The 17,778-nt window shown below is 43.7% G+C and overlaps 1 protein-coding gene and 1 long non-coding RNA gene across 2 annotated transcripts; one reads left to right on the top strand and one right to left on the bottom strand.

Annotated features, from left to right (window-relative positions):
* Positions 1-4,765: 4,765 nt before the first annotated feature.
* LOC123151293 (uncharacterized) lies at positions 4,766-6,643 on the top strand. Its single transcript, XR_006475610.1, has 4 exons — positions 4,766-4,870; positions 4,962-5,344; positions 5,660-5,779; positions 6,127-6,643. It is a non-coding gene; the product is annotated as an uncharacterized lncRNA (long non-coding RNA).
* A 3,366-nt stretch (positions 6,644-10,009) lies between these two features.
* LOC123151286 (chaperone protein ClpB1) lies at positions 10,010-13,231 on the bottom strand. The gene is made up of 5 exons (XM_044571021.1): positions 12,157-13,231; positions 11,884-12,035; positions 11,463-11,803; positions 11,104-11,374; positions 10,010-11,008 (listed from the first exon to the last, which is right to left on the bottom strand). Exons 1-5 carry the CDS (start codon positions 12,890-12,892, stop codon positions 10,652-10,654), a joined length of 1,857 nt encoding a protein of 618 aa, XP_044426956.1. The 5' UTR covers positions 12,893-13,231; the 3' UTR covers positions 10,010-10,651.
* Positions 13,232-17,778: the final 4,547 nt, after the last annotated feature.

Here is a 17,778-nt window from a genome sequence, read left to right as displayed (position 1 = left end):
GAGCGAGTGAGAGGAAGGTGGGGATCGAGCAGCGGCTCTCCCGGCTCGATGCGTGGGGCGAGGGAGATGGGGATCGAGGAGAGGTGGATCGAGGGATGCGGTCTCCCTGGCGGCGCTGGGAACGAGGAGGGAGCAAGGGGTAGGAAATAGGGAGGCTAGGGTTCGGTCGGGCCTTGGCTGGTTCTTGGGCCACTGGTGCGGCTGCTGGACGTTGGGAGGCCCAGGTGGGCAGTGGTGCAGGCCACCTCTCCCTCCAAATATCTCTCTCCCTTCCTTCTGTTATAATTTTCTTTATCAGAAAAACAAGAGAAGACAAAGAAAGAAAGTGGGGGGGGGGGTTAGGACACGAAGTTGGACTCGTGGATAATTATCACGGACTCGTAAAAAAATGTGCACGGTCCACGAAAATAGGAGAGGCAAGATTGCAAGGATTTAATTCAAAGTCATTTGAATTTAATTCAAATGGTTTGAATAAGGGCTAGGAAAAAGATGTGTCCAAAAATGTTCGGATTTTTGGTAGAGCTCCGAAATATGATGAAAGAAATATATGGCCATGTGGAGACCGAGAATTAAGGTAACAAAGGCATTGGGATATTTTGCAAGTGTGTTAGCGTTAACTCCAAGCGAATGGAATATTTTTATTTAGCTCCCTAATATTGGGAGGATATGTTATAAAGAGAATCACCATGTGAATTCCCTCGATTTAAATGGACCGAAGATCCATGCAATTTCGTTAGTTGAGTTGTAAAAGATTTATGAGATGAAGGCATGATGACATGATAAGATGCAACACGCAAGCAAATGACATGGCAACGACGGCGAAAAACTGGAGGACACCTGGCACATCGGTCTCGGGGTGTTACACCAGCTTGGCTTTCTCTCGGGCGGCAGCTCTTGCGTTATCCGTCTGCTTGAGAAGCAGCTCTTGAATATGAGGGTCCTGCACCCAGCCCATCGATGGTCCATCGTCGTATGCTCCGCCGGCATCTTCATCTTCATGATCATGCCCTTCGTCTGCTCCGGCATCTTCCTCATCATCATGTCCGGCATCTTCTACATGATGACTGTGTACAGCATCACCGTCATGATCATGTCCTGGAGATTCTTCGTCTTCTCGCCCGCCCGAGCCGCGGTGGTTGTCTTGCTGCCCTTCCTCATTTCTTGCCCGGCCCCCATGGACGACTTCATAGTCATCTTCATCACCTTGCCACCGATAGCCATCCATGAAACCATGCAAGAGCAGGTGGTCCCGCACCTGCCCGGAATCCGGGTCCGCAATAAGGCTCTTCAGCTTGCATCTTCGACACGGACATCTTATCTCCGTCTTGTTCTTTTGAAGCGTCTCGGCCTTCGCGGAGCTCAAAAACCTATTCACGATGTATTCGGTCATCGTGCGGACCATGGTCGTCTGCGGGGTAGAGCAAAATGATATTTTAGAACCAAGAAAAAAATTTGGCATGACTTTCCCTAAAAATAGGACAAAAAAGAATGCATAGTGCCAAAATTCTCGCCGAAACGGAAATGAATCAACATTCCGGCAAAATATTGGCAACTATCGCATTTCAAATACCGGTACCTGCAAACACAAACATATATGCAACACCACAAACATATGCAACATCACAAACATACATAGATCTAGCTAGGCCACAAAAAGTGCATGTGCACGTTGTTGGAGCGAGCTAGGGAGAAAAAAAGTAGATCTACAACATGAAGATAGCTTTCCCCTTACTTACCTATCAAAAAAAGGTAATTTCACCACTTAATTTTGATGAATCTATGGTGCAAATGAGGTGAGGAGGAGGAGGCAGCTGACAAGCTTGGAGAAGGAGGTGGAGGGAATGAAGTGGGGAAAGTGAGTGTGTAGGTGTGACTGTCCAAAATATCTAGCTGATCTTAGGTTACTAATGGCGCACCACACAGCCATGCGCCATTAGTAACCCAACATACTAATGGCGCACCTCCTGGTCGTGCGCCATCAGTAGTTTTGCAAAAAAAGTAAATACATATATATATATATATATATATATATATATATATATATATATATATATATATATATATATATACTAATGGCGCACCGTGGCATAGTGCGCCATTACTAGTTTGAACTAGTAATGGTGCACTTTGCAATAGTGCGTCATTAGTAGTTTTGTAAAAAAAAGAATAAAAAAATACAGTAGTGGCGCACTCCATGGTTGGTGCGCCATTACTAGTTAGAACTACTAATGGCGCACTTTGTCAGGATGCGCCATTAATATGTTTGAAAAAATGAAAAAAAAAATTGTTACTTGTGGCGCACCTTGTGCCTGGTGCGCCATTAGTGTCTTCCACACTAATGGCGCATCACCACATGGTGCGCCATTAGTAAATAGTAGTGGCGCACCACTTCTCTAGTGCGCCATTAGTGTCAATTTCATCTATAGCCTTTTCCTAGTAGTGTGGTGGTGATTAGATAGCAGTAAGACTATGATGATTAAATAGTGGTAATGACGACTATGATGATTATTAGCTAGCTAGTATACTGTTGTTGGTGATGATATGATGCAAGAGTTTTTATATTAATATGATGATGATGATGATGATGATTTATTATATCATTTATGAAGCAAACCGTAGATTAGTTTCAACTGGATGGATCCTAGCTAAGTGATCAAGTATATGTCATATCCAGTTGAAACTAGGATCCATGCATCCAGTTGAAACTAGTCTGCGGTACTTTCACCTAATGATTTAATAACTCATTATAATATAAAAACAATCTATCAATTAAATTGAAAACATAAAATTAAAGGAAAAATAAAAAATAAAACCAAACCGCCCCCAAACATTTAGTACCGGTTGGTGGTACCAACCGGTACTAAAGGTCTCCAAGCACTCAGCCCTGGCTCGTGCCACGCGGTGGCACTTTAGTGGCGGTTCATGCCGAACCGGTACTAAAGGCCCTTATGAACCGGTGCTAAATCCCGGTTCTGCACTAGTGGGTCATGCTCACTTAAGCTACAAAGTGGATCTGGAAGTCTAAATCAACGATGAAGATCGAGGTCTTCGGCTGGCTATTTCTGTCTGACAGGCTAAATACACGGAATATGTTGAAACGTAGGCAGTACAACATAGCAGATAACCATGACTGCATCTTATGTGGCCTACCATTGAAGAAACCGTTGAGTATCTCTTCTTCAACTGTTCTTTCAGCTCAAGTTGTTGGCCGACCCTGCACATTGCTTGGCAGCCAGGGGGATCCAGATTACAAAAAATCGCCTAGGCAAAGGATTCCTGGATCCAACCCCTCTTCATGGAAATTTTTCTGGTGGCTGCATGGAGCATCTGGAAGGAGAGGAATAAGAAACATTTTAGTGGGATTTCTCCATCTAGGGAGTCCTGGCTCTATTGGTTTAGGGAAGATTTTGCTCTCCTCACTTATAGGGTGAAGAAAGACATAAACCCTTTCTTTCTTCCTTGTTACACTCTCTATCTTAACCCCCCCTATCTACCCACCCAAAGAATGTGAGGTGGGTTTGTAAAATTACATATACAGACCCCGCTCTCCCCCCAAATTATTTTATTAATTTAAAGAAGTAGGAAGTACTCCTACTGTTAATAGTTCGAAAAAATGAGTAGTTTTATTTTGTTGGCTTTGCTGGCAGTGGCGGTGCCAGGATCCAAACCTTGTGTTGTCAACCTTTTTAAATGGAAAAATTCATGGACAAAAAAACAGGAACAGAAAAGACCATACTTCATTTTACATATATTTCTGGTTGCAATGCTTTGACAAATTTATCCATTCAGTATTTCACTACCAAATATAATACCTAACAAGTGAAAAAGCAAACCTTTTACTATGAAAAATAAGATCTTAATTTCTTAATAAGAGAAAAAAGATTGGAAGAGGAAGAAGATTTAGCGTAGAAATAGAAGAAAAAGGATCTTGTCCTAGAATCCCGGTGCACTCGCTGATCGCCGAAATTACAGTACTGCATAGAGTCGGAGACTGGCTGAGGAGGCGTCCGTGTTTACGGTGGTGATTCTGGGCGGCGGGCGGCGTCAGCGCTTGGTGTCCAACATGTGCATCTGTGCATGATGTGCTCCAACCTACCGGCGGTGTGCCCCCGTTGGCCATTAGGGATTACATGGGAAGGTGAAAAAGAAGAGATGTAGGAGTAGAAAGAGTAATCACAGGATTTGAGGATCGGCTAGTTAGGGAAGTTATAATTAGGACGTCCGTGTGTAGTTTCCTTTGCTATATGGGCCAGCCAAATCACATGCAAAAACAGATAACAGATGGGCCTCCTTTGTCAGTTTTCAGAACCTGTTTTTTAGCGACGAAGTAGACAGACGTGGTAGTCTTCGACGTGCTAAATTGCTGCGTAGTCGTAGTTCTCAAAAAAAAAATTTGCTGTGTAGTCGCTTGACTACCCAGCTATAGCGTGGCTTCACCGGGAGAGGCGTTTTGGCTCCCGGGTCCAGATGATCCCGGAATCTGGGCCGTGGGTATGTGCTGTGGGATTTGGGCCAGACATTATCCAGTTTGATATACGAGTACATAATAAGAGCGAATACACAGACGTGGGGTCGTGTACGTAGAGCATCGGCCAACGGCTCGGAGTCGCGTTAACGGCGGGTGAGCGCGCATCCGTTTCTCGACCAGCCCACTCACCAGCCCGCGCCGTGTGCAGCTGTCTAGTACTGTACGCTGTTGGACCCGCCAGTCAGCCCGTGCTTGACTGAAATGCATCCCCGTCCACCAGTTGCATCCTCTGTTTTGGGAAAAAAGGGGATCGAGACCAGGGGAAAAATAGAGTCTGGGTGGGCGGCGGCGGCGGTGAAGCTCTCCGATTTTTCTGGATTTCCCCGTCTCGCCGGTTGACAAGTAAGAAAGCACTGCATTTAGAAAGAAATTTTATTCCATTGGATTTACTAGCTAGCGGCAGGACTTACAGATATTCGATGAACACCCGCAGGCTGCCAATATTCACCAACGAGGCGGCAAGCGCTGCGGCCCTAATGGAGTTGATTGGTGCCTCGGGGCGTGGAGACGATGTATCGGCCAATGGATCCAGGGGGGCTGGCGGTGGATTTGGTCAAGGGTCATATACTCATATGGGCAGATGTTGAATGGTGCAGCGTGCAGCGAGGAGAGAACTGTAGCTGGTGGTGGCGCCGCCATGTCCGGTTTCAGCGAGAGCGAGGGTGACAATGGAGAAGCTCTTGACGAGGCGGAGGGGGAAGCACACTTTGATGGAGACCAAGAGGCTGTGATTCAGGATCAAACTGATAGTGCTGATGGATGTTCTGCTCAATCTACAGGCAAGGTGGATCCGCAAGCACCTGGCTGGACAAAAAGGTAATCTGCACTTTGCTTGTAGTGGGTTGTTTGGATGCAGTTGATAAATCCTACAAATTGTGGTGGTGTCCTGATGCAATGGAACAGCATGGACAAAGTGCCGAGGTTCAGTACATCAAGGATAGTTTGATGAATGTGGAGGAAATTTAGCCAACCATTTTTGAAATGAGTATGCTATGTGTCTTGCCCTGTCTTAGACTCCGTCATTCGTTCAGGATTTTGTTTATACTCAGATACAGGAAAAGTACCAGAGCTTGCTTATTAATTTTTTCTGGTAGAATGGAAAGGGATAAAAAAAATTCTGTTTTGTTCCAGAGTAAGAGTCGGCAATCAACCGCCAGACAGGGCTCCATGCCCGGCAAGGGTAGGCGCTGATGCAGTTTCCTCATAGTCCACGGGCAAGATGGATCCGCAAGTGCGAGGGTGGACTAAAAGGTATTGAGCCCTTGACATACACCCTAGCTCCAAAACTTGAAGTGCTAGTGCTAGTAGGAAATGAAATTGAAGGTTTTTTGAGATTCAGGTACTCATGAGTTGATTGCTTAAACTTGAGCTGTGTGGAGGAGTGTTGCACTCTTTTGTGTGCCAGCAGTGGGCAGGCATCAGTATTTTTTAATGGGTAGTATGGTACAAAAAATGATGAACTAAGATGAAAAATTGTTATTATGAGTAGTGGGTGTAAATTTGAGTATCAGTGTTGATTTGTTTTGTTCGTGGACATGCCTTTGCTGTTTGTTGGTGCATCAGGTTTTCTTGGGGTATAAGATGATTCCTTTATGCAGGGTTAGAGATGGGTAAGCATCCACCGTACAGGACTGGGAGGATCGGTGCACTGGAGCAAACAATCGCGGGGGTATGTGGATAACTTGGGAGAGCATGTTTGGGAGCGGATCATACACAGCGGGGAGTGTGCTGCCGTAGCCTGCTATGCTAGATGCAGGGGTGAACATCCCATGCAGACCAGCATCTGGTTCACAGGTAGGAGGGCGGCCAGTGTGGCGGCAGAAATTTGCGGCAGCCCTACGTAAGTGAGAGTGAAGCCGACAATGGATACGTCGCCTCTGCCACTGGAGTTGGAGACGTGGTGGACGGCGACCAGCTAGCTGTGATTCACGAGCGCGGCGAGAGTGAAGATGCAGCATCAGCACAATCAACGGGAAAGATGGATCCGCGGGCACTTGGGTGGACGAGAGGTATCAGTAATCTATATCTGATAGGCTGTAAATACTCTAAATGTGGAGGTTGTTGATTATGCCTGAATGAGTGAATAATAGTGAATGGTTGTGGTCGAAGCTGACATAGTGGAAGATCAGTGTAGATGCCGATAGCTTGAAGGGAGTGGTGGTATAGTTCAGTTGAAAATTCATGAAATCTCTGAATAATAAACATGCATGTCTGAAAATACAGAAACACAATAATTTTTAGGTGCGTCATGCTTGCTACGCAGCTGTTCTGAAAAAATGAGTCTAATTTTAGAATTTAAAAGATGGGTACCTTCAGTTGGTGTAGATTTCGCAGAATATGGATTGAGTCCGGATGTGTGCTGCAATTTTGGTAGCTACCTGGCTGTACTCAATAGTGGTCAGGACGGCCGCAAGACGGCGCAGGTAACGGCGACATGGCACATGAGGGCGTCTCTCCGTCTGGACCAACGGCTATGAGACGCATGTGGGTGCATTAAATGTCAGCAGTGGTGCAGCTTTGCAGTGTTCCATAAATCAATCGATGCTACCGAATACGCTCAGTATACAACACCTGTCTTGCATCACGAGGAGAACTTGTGTGGTCCAGATTTTAGGAGCAAATACACAGAGCCGAATTGCATTTCCGGGCTTGACCACTGTTTGCTGGACTGTTGCAGCTATTCAAGGTTTTTTTGCTCACCAGTTATGTGCTTCCGCACTAATCATTTGTTTCTTCTGATTGAGCTAAACAATGTATGCTTTCCTCCCAAGAAAGCCTGACAGTTTGTGGAGATTAATACAAAACGTTGTGCTATTGACATTAAAGTTGGTAAATGAAATTACATACCTATGTTTCCAATTGCATTGTTTCAGACATGATATGGTAATGTTCAGAGTATATGGCACAAGATGATGGTGCTGCTCTAAGCAAAGGACCTGAAGAATTCTCTTGATAGAAGCTCAAAAGGTAATAAAGCACATAAATAAGTTTGCAGTTTATCCGGTGTGTCAAGAACTATCAAAAACCATATCCATTTGTTTTGTATAGACATATTTATCTGCTGAATATGCAGCAGATAAATATGTCTATACAGAGTGTTTGATCAGCTGGCAAGCAGTGCAGAAAGAGTACTGGACGTAGTGCGTGAAGACATAGCAGTGTGGCGATCTGCGGGTTGCCTTATAGACTTGGGTTATTAGCACGATCTGGTGTATTTTTTTTTCTTTTAGTGGAATGGCGGTGTAGTACGACTGCCCTCCTTCCGTTGGCGTCAATTGTTCTTGACGGCAAACTTACTTGTATTCTGCCTTTTCTCCCCTATCTAATAAAGATCGGCCATTGGCCCTTCGACATATTTATCTGCTGAATATGTGATTCTCTATTTTGGTTGGTCATTCCTGCTTTTATAAATCCTTTGATACAGCGCAGCTACCTACTGAAGTTCTATTTGTTGACAACAAACCTTTCATCAGCTATTTGTGTAAAACGAAACTATTAAATTTGTTAACTACGTAGGATGTCTGCCTCTGCTATTCAAAATAGAAATAACCATTGATGGCAGTAACATATATGATTTTTTTCTTGTTTTGGTCAATGGAAATCTTAACAACTGATGGGTATTAGACATTCTTTGTTTTTTCTTTTATATGGCATGACATTTACAATTCCAGCTAAAATTTACACAGTGACAACCATTGTGTGATGAAGGAAAAATGGTTTTCTGAGTTTGAATTGTAGATGCTTTGTAAAGTACAAGTATGCGACATAATAATAGATGGACATCGGACTATGGCTGGATCACTTGAGCTATTTTTTTTTGTCTCTGCCATCTGTATTGCTGTCAATACACTGCTGTAACAAATCAATGATGTGACCAGGTAATTCTCGATCCTCGGACAAAGAAGCTAAGAAGTTTCCGAAGGATTCTTTCTCCTCAAATGTCATCTTCGGCTTCACAATCTCAGTTGGCCTGAGTAGTCACTGCGGTCCACAGGAAGGGTCTTTCTCCTCTTTGACTCGGCCCTATCATCCTCAACAAGTTTGATACTTTATTGACTATGATAAATAATGCTTAGAATAAGGGAAACGTTATCTTTCTGCCGACGGATCGCGCTCTCGCGTCCGCCGTGCGTGGAGCCGTTGGATCACTTTTGATCCGTCAGACCACGTGTACTAACAGATTCTACGCCTCGCATCCGCTGCCCTCGGAAGCCAACTACATGTGGATTAGTCCCACCCACAGTATGCATTAAGATTCTGCAACATCCTCCATGTTTCTGAAACATGGGGAATGTTGCACTGGTAACACGACCTCGAGAGCCAACCACAATGCAGACAAAAAATTTCCGCAACATAATCTTTGTTGCAAAAAAAAACTCTGCAACATTATTCTTGTTGCAAAAAAATCTACAAGAGAACCTTTGTTACAAATGTTTTCTGCAAAATGACGCCTGTTGCAAAAAGTTCCGCAACAAAACCTTAGTTGCAAAAGTGGGAAAAGTGAAGAATGACCCTTGACTCAGGATTACACCAGATTTGACGGCTCACGCGGACCTTTTTATCCGTCAACCGACGAGTAGCACGTCAACTGACCATTAAAAATTTTGCAACAAGATCTTTGATACAAAAAAAAAATCAAACAAGACCTCTCTTGCAAAAAATTAAAAAAGTACATGCCCATGTCGCCTGATCTTTAAAATTCTGCAACTAGACTTTTGTTGTGAAAAAAAATCTTAAGCAAGATCTTTGTTTCAGAAAATTAAAAAAATATAGGCACGGTTGATCTTTAAAATTTCTGCAACAAGATCTTTGTTGCAAAAAAAACACGCTCGGGTGATTGCAACAAGCAGACTGTTGCGGAAACACCACTCTTGTTGCAAAAGATGGTTGCTTACATTGGTAGATCGGACGGTCATTATGTCTCTATCCAATGGTCAGCGTGGCGGCGGATCTTTTTCAATTTACGCCGGTGGACGCGTAGCGTCACCCTTAGAATAAAACCATTTTAAGAAATGCTTCACCAGCTAAACATTAAATTAAGCATACCATTTCAGGAAAATGTGTAATCTGTTCCAACTTTTGTAACATTCACTCCAGCTGCTTCCAGGATTGACGTTGTACCGACAGTGGAGATGATAGACAACCTACAGGCGCAAAAAATCTTCATAAGACATAAAAGTTGGTAAATCTAAGCTGGAGAATGCTTCTTCCTGTACAAGATCAGGCTTCATAAATACTAAGACTAATCTCACACAAACAATCAACCTATAAAAAACATGCAGCTATTAACTAGCTAAAAAGTAACCTACTGTGAACAATGCATAGCTTTCGGGAAGACAATATATATGATAAATCAGCACGGCCTGAAGTAGGCATTGATGTACAACATAATTCTCCATGGTGAGGCATGGGGAGACACAACAAGACTGACACAATCCAGCATTAACTTAAAACAACAAGGCAATTTTCAGTTATACAATTCTTTGGAGATGGAGGACATCCCACAGCACGAAAGAGGCATGCCAAGCTCTGCAGACCATTTCCAAGATTGGCCAAGTCCGTTTTATCCGACAATAATATCAGTGCTTGCTTCACTCCTGTTGATGTAGGAAATTACAATCAGCAGGCAGGTGCCATAGATCACACAGACAAAAAAAATGTATCATCTGTTACACTATTAGTATTTGCGGTCCTAAAATAGTGCCAGTGCAGGAACACTTCATTGTGCGCATCATAAATAGCCGATACAATAGTCCTAGAAAAAAAATCCTCTTGGCCCTGCTTATGACAACCCCCGAAAGGCGGACAGTTTAAAAAAGCAAGTAAGAAATATAGTAAATGCAACTAACTAAATGTGACAATGTACTGAGTAGCTTTGATCAATCTGGATATATTTGTTTATGTGTGTACTACACACAGAGCATGGACTGGCCATGGCAAAACTCACACTTACTGCAATTGTATAGCTCAATAACCTTGATCAACCTGGATATATTTGTATGTGTGCATACAGCTTGTTACACAAAGCTAAATACCCATCATAAATCAGAAACAACCTATATACATCCACTGTTTTTGTCAGATGCTGCTATGGAGTGACCACGGCAGAACTCGTCGTTGGCTTTATGGGTCTGTGCTCCCCTGCTTCTTCAGTACATGGTACCTCAGCCCCCTGTTAACATCTGCAGCATCGATGGAGATGGTCGAGCCTTCACAAGCTTCTCCATTGACCAGCATGTTTGAAAGAACTGTCGTCACATTCTTCTCCACCCATCTCCTCATGGGCCTTGCGCCACTTACCAGGTGGTATGATTCCGACAAAATGACATCCTGCGCGGCATCAGTTATAAATAGAGAGACACCCTTGTTAGCTACTGTGGCAATGACATCCTTCATCTGGATTTTCAATATTTCCTTCAGTTCGTCGTGTGAAAGCAGCTCAAATATCACAACCTCACTCAGTCTGTCAATAAGTTCAGGCTTCAAGCGTTTCAGAACATGCAAGAACAAGTGCATATGACAATTAGCGGGTATCCATTAAGAGTTTTAAAAAGGGAACTTTGAGATTTACAGACCTGCCCCATAAGAAGACCCCGACCAGCTTTGACTGTGTTTTCTATGCCCATTCTTGTTGTTAGGTGCTCTGCTCCTAGAGTTGAGGTCATAATGATGATAGTGTTTTTAAAATCTACGACGTGTCCTTTGCCATCGGTCAACGTACCATCATCAAGGAGTTGGATAAAAACCTTGAATATTGAGGGGTCTGCCTTATCCACCTGATCGAAAAGGACAACACTGTATGGAGACCTCTTGACTTTCTCGGTAAGTTTTCCATCTTCTTCATAGCTTTAGAATGCCAAATGAATTAGTGAGATATGGAAATAGAGTGTGTCAAGAAGGAATAAAACATGTGCAGGAAGTGGGAGAATCAAACCTTCGAGGTCCCCCAATGAGGCGCGACAGAGACCCACTCTCAGCATATTCCGACATATCAAAGCGGATCAACATCTTCTCATTGTGAAATATCCTCTCGGCGAGAGCTTTTGCGAGTTCTGTTTTTCCAACACCAAGCGGCCCCAAAAAGAGGAATGAACCTATCGGTCGGCTAGATTGACCAAAACCAACCCTAGAACGTAGCACCGCTTGCGCAACCAAATTGACCGCTTCATCCTGACCGATGACTCGCTCATGCAATTTTTCCGCTAGGTGGACTAACTTCTCCTTCTCCTCTTGACCAAGTGTCGTGAGAGGGATTCTAGTGCATCGACTGACAACCTTCAAATAACATTTGAAATATGAGAGGTACATGCTAGTGGTAATAACAAAACCTATACACACATATGATTATGATTTACCTGTGCGACATGATCTGGGCCAACAGTTAACTCCTTCGGTGCAAATATAGAGCTAATTATATTATTCTCCACTTTCTGCTTGTCAAAATGCACCTTTGCAGTAGAGCATGCCTCGTCAATCAAATCAATCGCCTTGTCAGGAAACTGGCGACCTGAGAACACACAAAATCAATCAATCGCCTTCAACATACATACACTGATTAACAAGTTGCAACTAACAGAGTAGTAAATTGAAAATATATTTTTATCTTTTTGAAGACTTGAGTTACGAACCAGTAATATAACGGGCGGCGAGCTGTGCTGCAGCAACGAGAGCATCGTCCTGGATTTTCAAGCCATGGTGCTCTTGGTACCGCTGTTTCAGCCCTTTTAGGATGGTGATGGTGCCCTGCACGCTTGGTTCCTCGACGACAACCTTCTGGAACCGGCGCTCAAGTGCAGCGTCCGTCTGGATATACCTTTGGTACTCTTGGCAAGTGGTAGCACCCACACAACGGATGCGGCCGCGGGCTAATGCTGGCTTGAGGATATTGGCGGCGTCCATGGGGCCTCCTTTATCGCCGGCGCCAACAATCATGTGCAACTCATCAATGAAGAGGATCACCTTGCCTCCTGCCTCCTCCGCGTGCTTGATGGCGTCTTTCAAGCGCTCTTCGAACATGCCACGCCAGCATGTCCCGGCAACAACCGCCCCCATGTCGAGCTCCAGGATGCGCGCTCCTGCCAGCATGTCCGGGACGTTCCCGGCGGCGATGCGTTGGGCGAGGCCCTCAACAATGGCCGTCTTACCGACCCCCGCGGCGCCGACAAGCGCGGCGCAGTTCTTGGTGCGGCGGCAGAGGATGCAGATGACGCGGTCAATCTCGTCGTCGCGGCCGACGACCGGATCAGCCCTGCCGGCGTCCAAGGCGCTGAGCACGCTGCAGGTGGTGATGGCCCGCTCCGCCTTGTCGTTGTTCTGGGCGCGGGTGTAGATGTACCGGCTGCCAGGGGACAGATCCGGGGGCATGATGTCGAAGGCATGCGAGCGCTGGAAGTAGAGGTCTTAGAACGCCGACGCCGCCAGCGTCACGGCACTGCCCGTGACGGCGGAGGCTACGACGAAGGCGAGGCCTGACCACGACGACATTGTTCCAAGGCTCGATTCGATCGATGTGGCAAGTGGTTGTGGGGTGCATATATATATGTAGGCTGCGCAGGGCAGGGCCTTCCGTCTCCGATTTGGAGGGAGTAGAGCTCACCCACGCCGTCGGCTCGGCCAGGAGAGGAAATCCGAGTGCACCTCTGGTGCCTATTGGGTCTGGGGTTGGCGCGAGGCAACGGCGGCCGGCGGACCAAGCGGTTGCGCGGTTAGGTTCGGCGCGCCGCCACGAAGAGATGCGAGGTAATTTTTTGAATGCGAAGGGTAACAACTCAGGGCAAACGCGTACCAATCCGACGTGCGAGAGCTAACGGGCTGGAACCAGCCCATTGAAACCTAACATGCCCTTTTTTTCTACTTCGGTCGGTTTTCTTTTAAATACTTTCTAAAAAGATATTTAAAAATACACGCAAATTTAAAAATCGTTCAAAGATTATAAAAATGATAATTAATTAAAAACATGTTCACGAATTCAAAAAATGTTCTTGAGCTAACAAATGTATTTGTTTACAAATTTAAAATGGTGCAGATTATAAAAATGTTCCTGAATTCAAAAAATGTTCTTGAGCTAAAAATATAATTGTTTACAAATTTAAAAAGGTGCAGATTATCAAAATGTTCACGAGTTCAAAAAAATGTTCTTGAGCTCAAAAATTGTTTCTGAATCTAGAAAATTATTGTGAATTTCAAAAAATCTTTGCAAATTCAAATGTTTGTGAATTGAAAATATGTCCATGAATTCAAAAAGTGTTCGCAAATTCAAAAAGTGCTCCACGCCATGTCCGCATGAGACGGAGGAGGATTTTTCACACTGATTGTTGGTAAAAGGGGTACTGGGAGAGGCCAAGGAGATGTCCCCAAGAGGGACATGACACCCACATACATCAACACCGTCGACGGCAAGGCGCGGAGCTTTCTCTCGGCACCTCCAACACACCACGCCAAAGGCACCCAAACCGACGGCGCATAACACCGGGGTGGCCTAACTACCGGGGGGTCCATCCACCAGGCAGGACTCAGCACTCGGTGAGCCAAGGAGTTGCCCATCCCCCTCTGCCCGTAGGTGAATGTCTCATTGAAGCTTGGTGAAGAAGTTAGGGACTCCAGGTCTGTTTTAGACTCTAGGTGGAATAAGGAATCATGTAGATTAGGGCCTGGTTCTCCTTTTTAATGCGAGGCCAGGGTTAGCTCAGGGCACAGTTGCTCTCTTGTAAGAGTGGTTGGGCATCCCCCTCAAGTGTAAGGGTGAAATAATCTAGCAATAAGTATTTCCCTCGAGAGAACAAAGGTTTATCAAACCAATGGTAATTTCTTATGCAACCAGTCTTCGGTACTTGCACACAAACACAAAACAGTGTCGCTCCCAAGGTTTCAGTAAGGTTATCAAGCTTTTTGTCCTCCTAGTTACAAGGATAAATTGTATGGTACGTTAGGAATAGATGTGTAAAATAATAAAACTGGAACAGCGAGAAACTTAAATTATAATGGTGTATACAATTAAAGAAGGTAGACCCAGTGGTTATATTGCAATGTTTATATTTATGACTATGATTATTTATGGCATAGGCATTACGTCTGCGATATGTATATCGTTATATAGCTACATCTACAACTGAGAGTCCACCTAAAGACTGTTATCGAGCATGAATCTTGAGGTATAAAGTTTATACAAATAGAGTATTGTAATAGGCATGATGACAAATATAGACATTAAAACTATAATCCAAGTGTGATAAAAATCATCGTTTTATCCTTAGTAGCAACAATACAATACATGTCCGCTCCCTTTCTGTCACTAGGATGGATCATCACAAGATTGAACCCACTATCGTACACAACTTCCTCTGAAGACCTAACTATCAAACCTTGCCAAAGTAGACAAATAAATCAGAGAGCATACATGACTACTTATGTATCCAACATAGAAACTTCAAAAGATTCAGTATAATTCAATGAACAATCTGATCATAAAGTGACAAATTATCAGATCCAAACAAACACAACACCGAATTACATCATATGGATCCTGATCGCGATCACGTGAAGTAGCTCACGAGAACTTTGTATTGAATCACAAGGGAAAGAGGATGTCACCTAACTACTTCTATGTACCCAAAGTCCTAAGGGAACTACTCAAACATGGTTATGGTGGCAGCAACGTTGATGAAGATTACTCTGGCAATGGATTCCCCCTCCGACAGGGTGTCAGAACAGGCTGATACGTCTCCAACGTATCTATTATTTTTATTGTTCCACGCTATTATATTATCAACCTTGGATGTTTTATATGCATTTATATACTATTTTATACGATTTTTGGGACTAACCTACTAACCCAGAGCCCAGTGCCAGTTTCTGTTTTTTCCTTGTTTTACAATATTGCAGAAAAGGAAAATCAAACGGAGTCCAATTGACCTGAAACTTCACGGAACTTATTTTTGGATCAGAATAAGCCCAGAAGACTTGGAGTGAACGTCAGGGGATCAACGAGGTAGCCACGAGGCAGGGGGGCGCCCACCCCCCTGGGCGCGCCCTCCACCCTCGTGGGCCCCTCGTTCCCCCCTGACGCACTTCTTCCTCCTATATATCTCCATATACCCTAAAACGATCGGGGAGCACAATAGATCGGGAGTTCTGCCGCCAGAAGCCTCCGTAGCCACCGAAAGCCAATCTAGACCCATTCCGGCACCCTGCCGGAGGGGGGAATCCCTCTCCGGTGGCCATCTTCATCATCCCGGTGCTCTCCATGACGAGGAGGGAGTAGTTCTCCCTCGGGGCTGAGGGTATGTACCAGTAGCTATGTGTTTGATCTCTCTCTCTCTCTCTCTCGTGTTCTTGAGGTGATACGATCTTGATGCATCGCGAGCTTTGCTATTATAGTTGGATCTTATGATGTTTTCTCCTCTACTCTCTTGTAATGGATTGAGTTTCCCATTTGAAGTTATCTTATCGGATTGAGTCTTTAAAGATTTGAGAACACTTGATGTATGTCTTGCCGTGCGTATCTGTGGTGACAATGGGATATCACATGATTCACTTGATGTATGTTTTGGTGATCAACTTGCGGGTTCCGCCCATGAACCGATGCATAGGGGTTGGCACACGTTTTCGTCATGATTCTCCGGTAGGAACTTTGGGGAACTCTTTGAGGTTCTATGTGTTGGTTGAATAGATGAATCTGAGATTGTGTGATGCATATCGTATAATCATACCCACGGATACTTGAGGTGACATTGGAGTATCTAGGTGACATTAGGGTTTTGGTTGATTTGTGTCTTAAGGTGTTATTCTAGTATGAACTCTAGGGCTATTTGTGACACCTATAGGAATAGCTCAACGGATTGATTGGAAAGAATAACTTTGAGGTGGTTTCGTACACTACCATAATCTCTTCGTTTGTTCTCTGCTATTAGTGACTTTGGAGTGACTCTTTGTTGCATGTTGAGGGATAGTTATGTGATCCAATTATGTTATTATTGTTGAGAGGACTTGCACTAGTGAAAGTATGAACCCTAGGCCTTGTTTCCTAGCATCGCAATATACCGTTTACGCTCACTTTTATCATTAGTTACCTTGCTGTTTTTATATTTTCAGATTACAAAAACCATTATCTACTATCCATATTGCACTTGTATCACCATCTCTTCGCCGAACTAGTGCACCTATACAATTTACCATTGTATTGGGTGTGTTGGGGACACAAGAGACTCTTTGTTATTTGGTTGCAGGGTTGCTTGAGAGAGACCATCTTGATCCTACGCCTCCTACGAATTAATAAACCTTAGGTCATCCACTTGAGGGAAATTTGCTACTGTCCTACAAACCTTTGCACTTGGAGGCCCAACAACGTCTACAAGAAGAAGGTTGTGTAGTAGACATCAAGCTCTTTTCTGGCGCCGTTGCCGGGGAGGTTAGTGCTTGAAGGTATATCTTTAGATCTTGCAATTGAATCTTTTAGTTTCTTATTTTATCCCTAGTTAGTCTATAAAAGAAAACTACAAAAAAATAGAATTGAGTTTGCCTCATACGCTTCATCTTTTTAATATCTTTGGTGAGTATGATGGAATGGAAAATTGTGCCAAAGTGTTAGAAGAAGAATGCATTAAAATGTTTGGCACTAAATCTTTGAATGATGAGCATGATTGCAATGTTGTTAGTATGAATCCTTTGAATATCCATGATGCTAATGATATGCAAAGCCACAAGCTTGGGGAAGCTATGTTTGATGAAGATGATATTTTTTGTCCCCCAAGTTTTGATGAGCAAATTTATTATGATGAATGCATGCCTCCTATTTATGATGATTATTTTGATGAAAGTAGATTTGGAGAGGTCATGACTTTATTTAGTAATAAATCCACTATTTCGGAAGAGGTTCCAATTGATTATGAGCACAAATTTGCTATCTATGATGATTATTGTGATGACTTGTATGCTATAAAGAATAATGATATCCATGAAACTTTTCATCATGATTTTAACTTTCAATTGGATTATGCCTCACGTGATAGTTATTTTGTTGAGTTTGCTCCCACTACTATTCATGAGAAGAAATTTGCTTATGTGGAGAGTAATAAAAATTCTATGCTTGTAGATCATGAAAAGAATGCTTTATGTGATGGTTATATTGTTAAATTCATTCATGATGCTACTGAAATTATTATGAGGGAGGAACATATGATTGTAGGAATTGTAATAATATCAAGTTTCCTCTCCATGTGCTTATAGTTTTGAAGTTTTGCTTGCTTTACCTT

The sequence above is a fragment of the Triticum aestivum genome, chromosome 7A (assembly GCF_018294505.1).
Source record: "Triticum aestivum cultivar Chinese Spring chromosome 7A, IWGSC CS RefSeq v2.1, whole genome shotgun sequence".
Lineage (NCBI taxonomy): Eukaryota > Viridiplantae > Streptophyta > Magnoliopsida > Poales > Poaceae > Triticum > Triticum aestivum.
Note: the sequence above shows the minus strand (reverse complement) of the source record. Positions and strands in the feature narration are given on the sequence as shown.

Excerpts from the sequence above, each read along its gene's own strand:
- LOC123151286 (XM_044571021.1), bottom strand. The coding sequence starts at position 12,892 with ATGCCCCCGGATCTGTCCCCTGGCAGCCGGTACATCTACACCCGCGCC. Across the intron at positions 11,804-11,883 it reads GCCCAGATCATGTCGCACAG|GTTGTCAGTCGATGCACTAG; the intron begins GTAAATCATAAT and ends TGTTATTTGAAG. Across the intron at positions 11,375-11,462 it reads CTCATTGGGGGACCTCGAAG|CTATGAAGAAGATGGAAAAC; the intron begins GTTTGATTCTCC and ends GGCATTCTAAAG.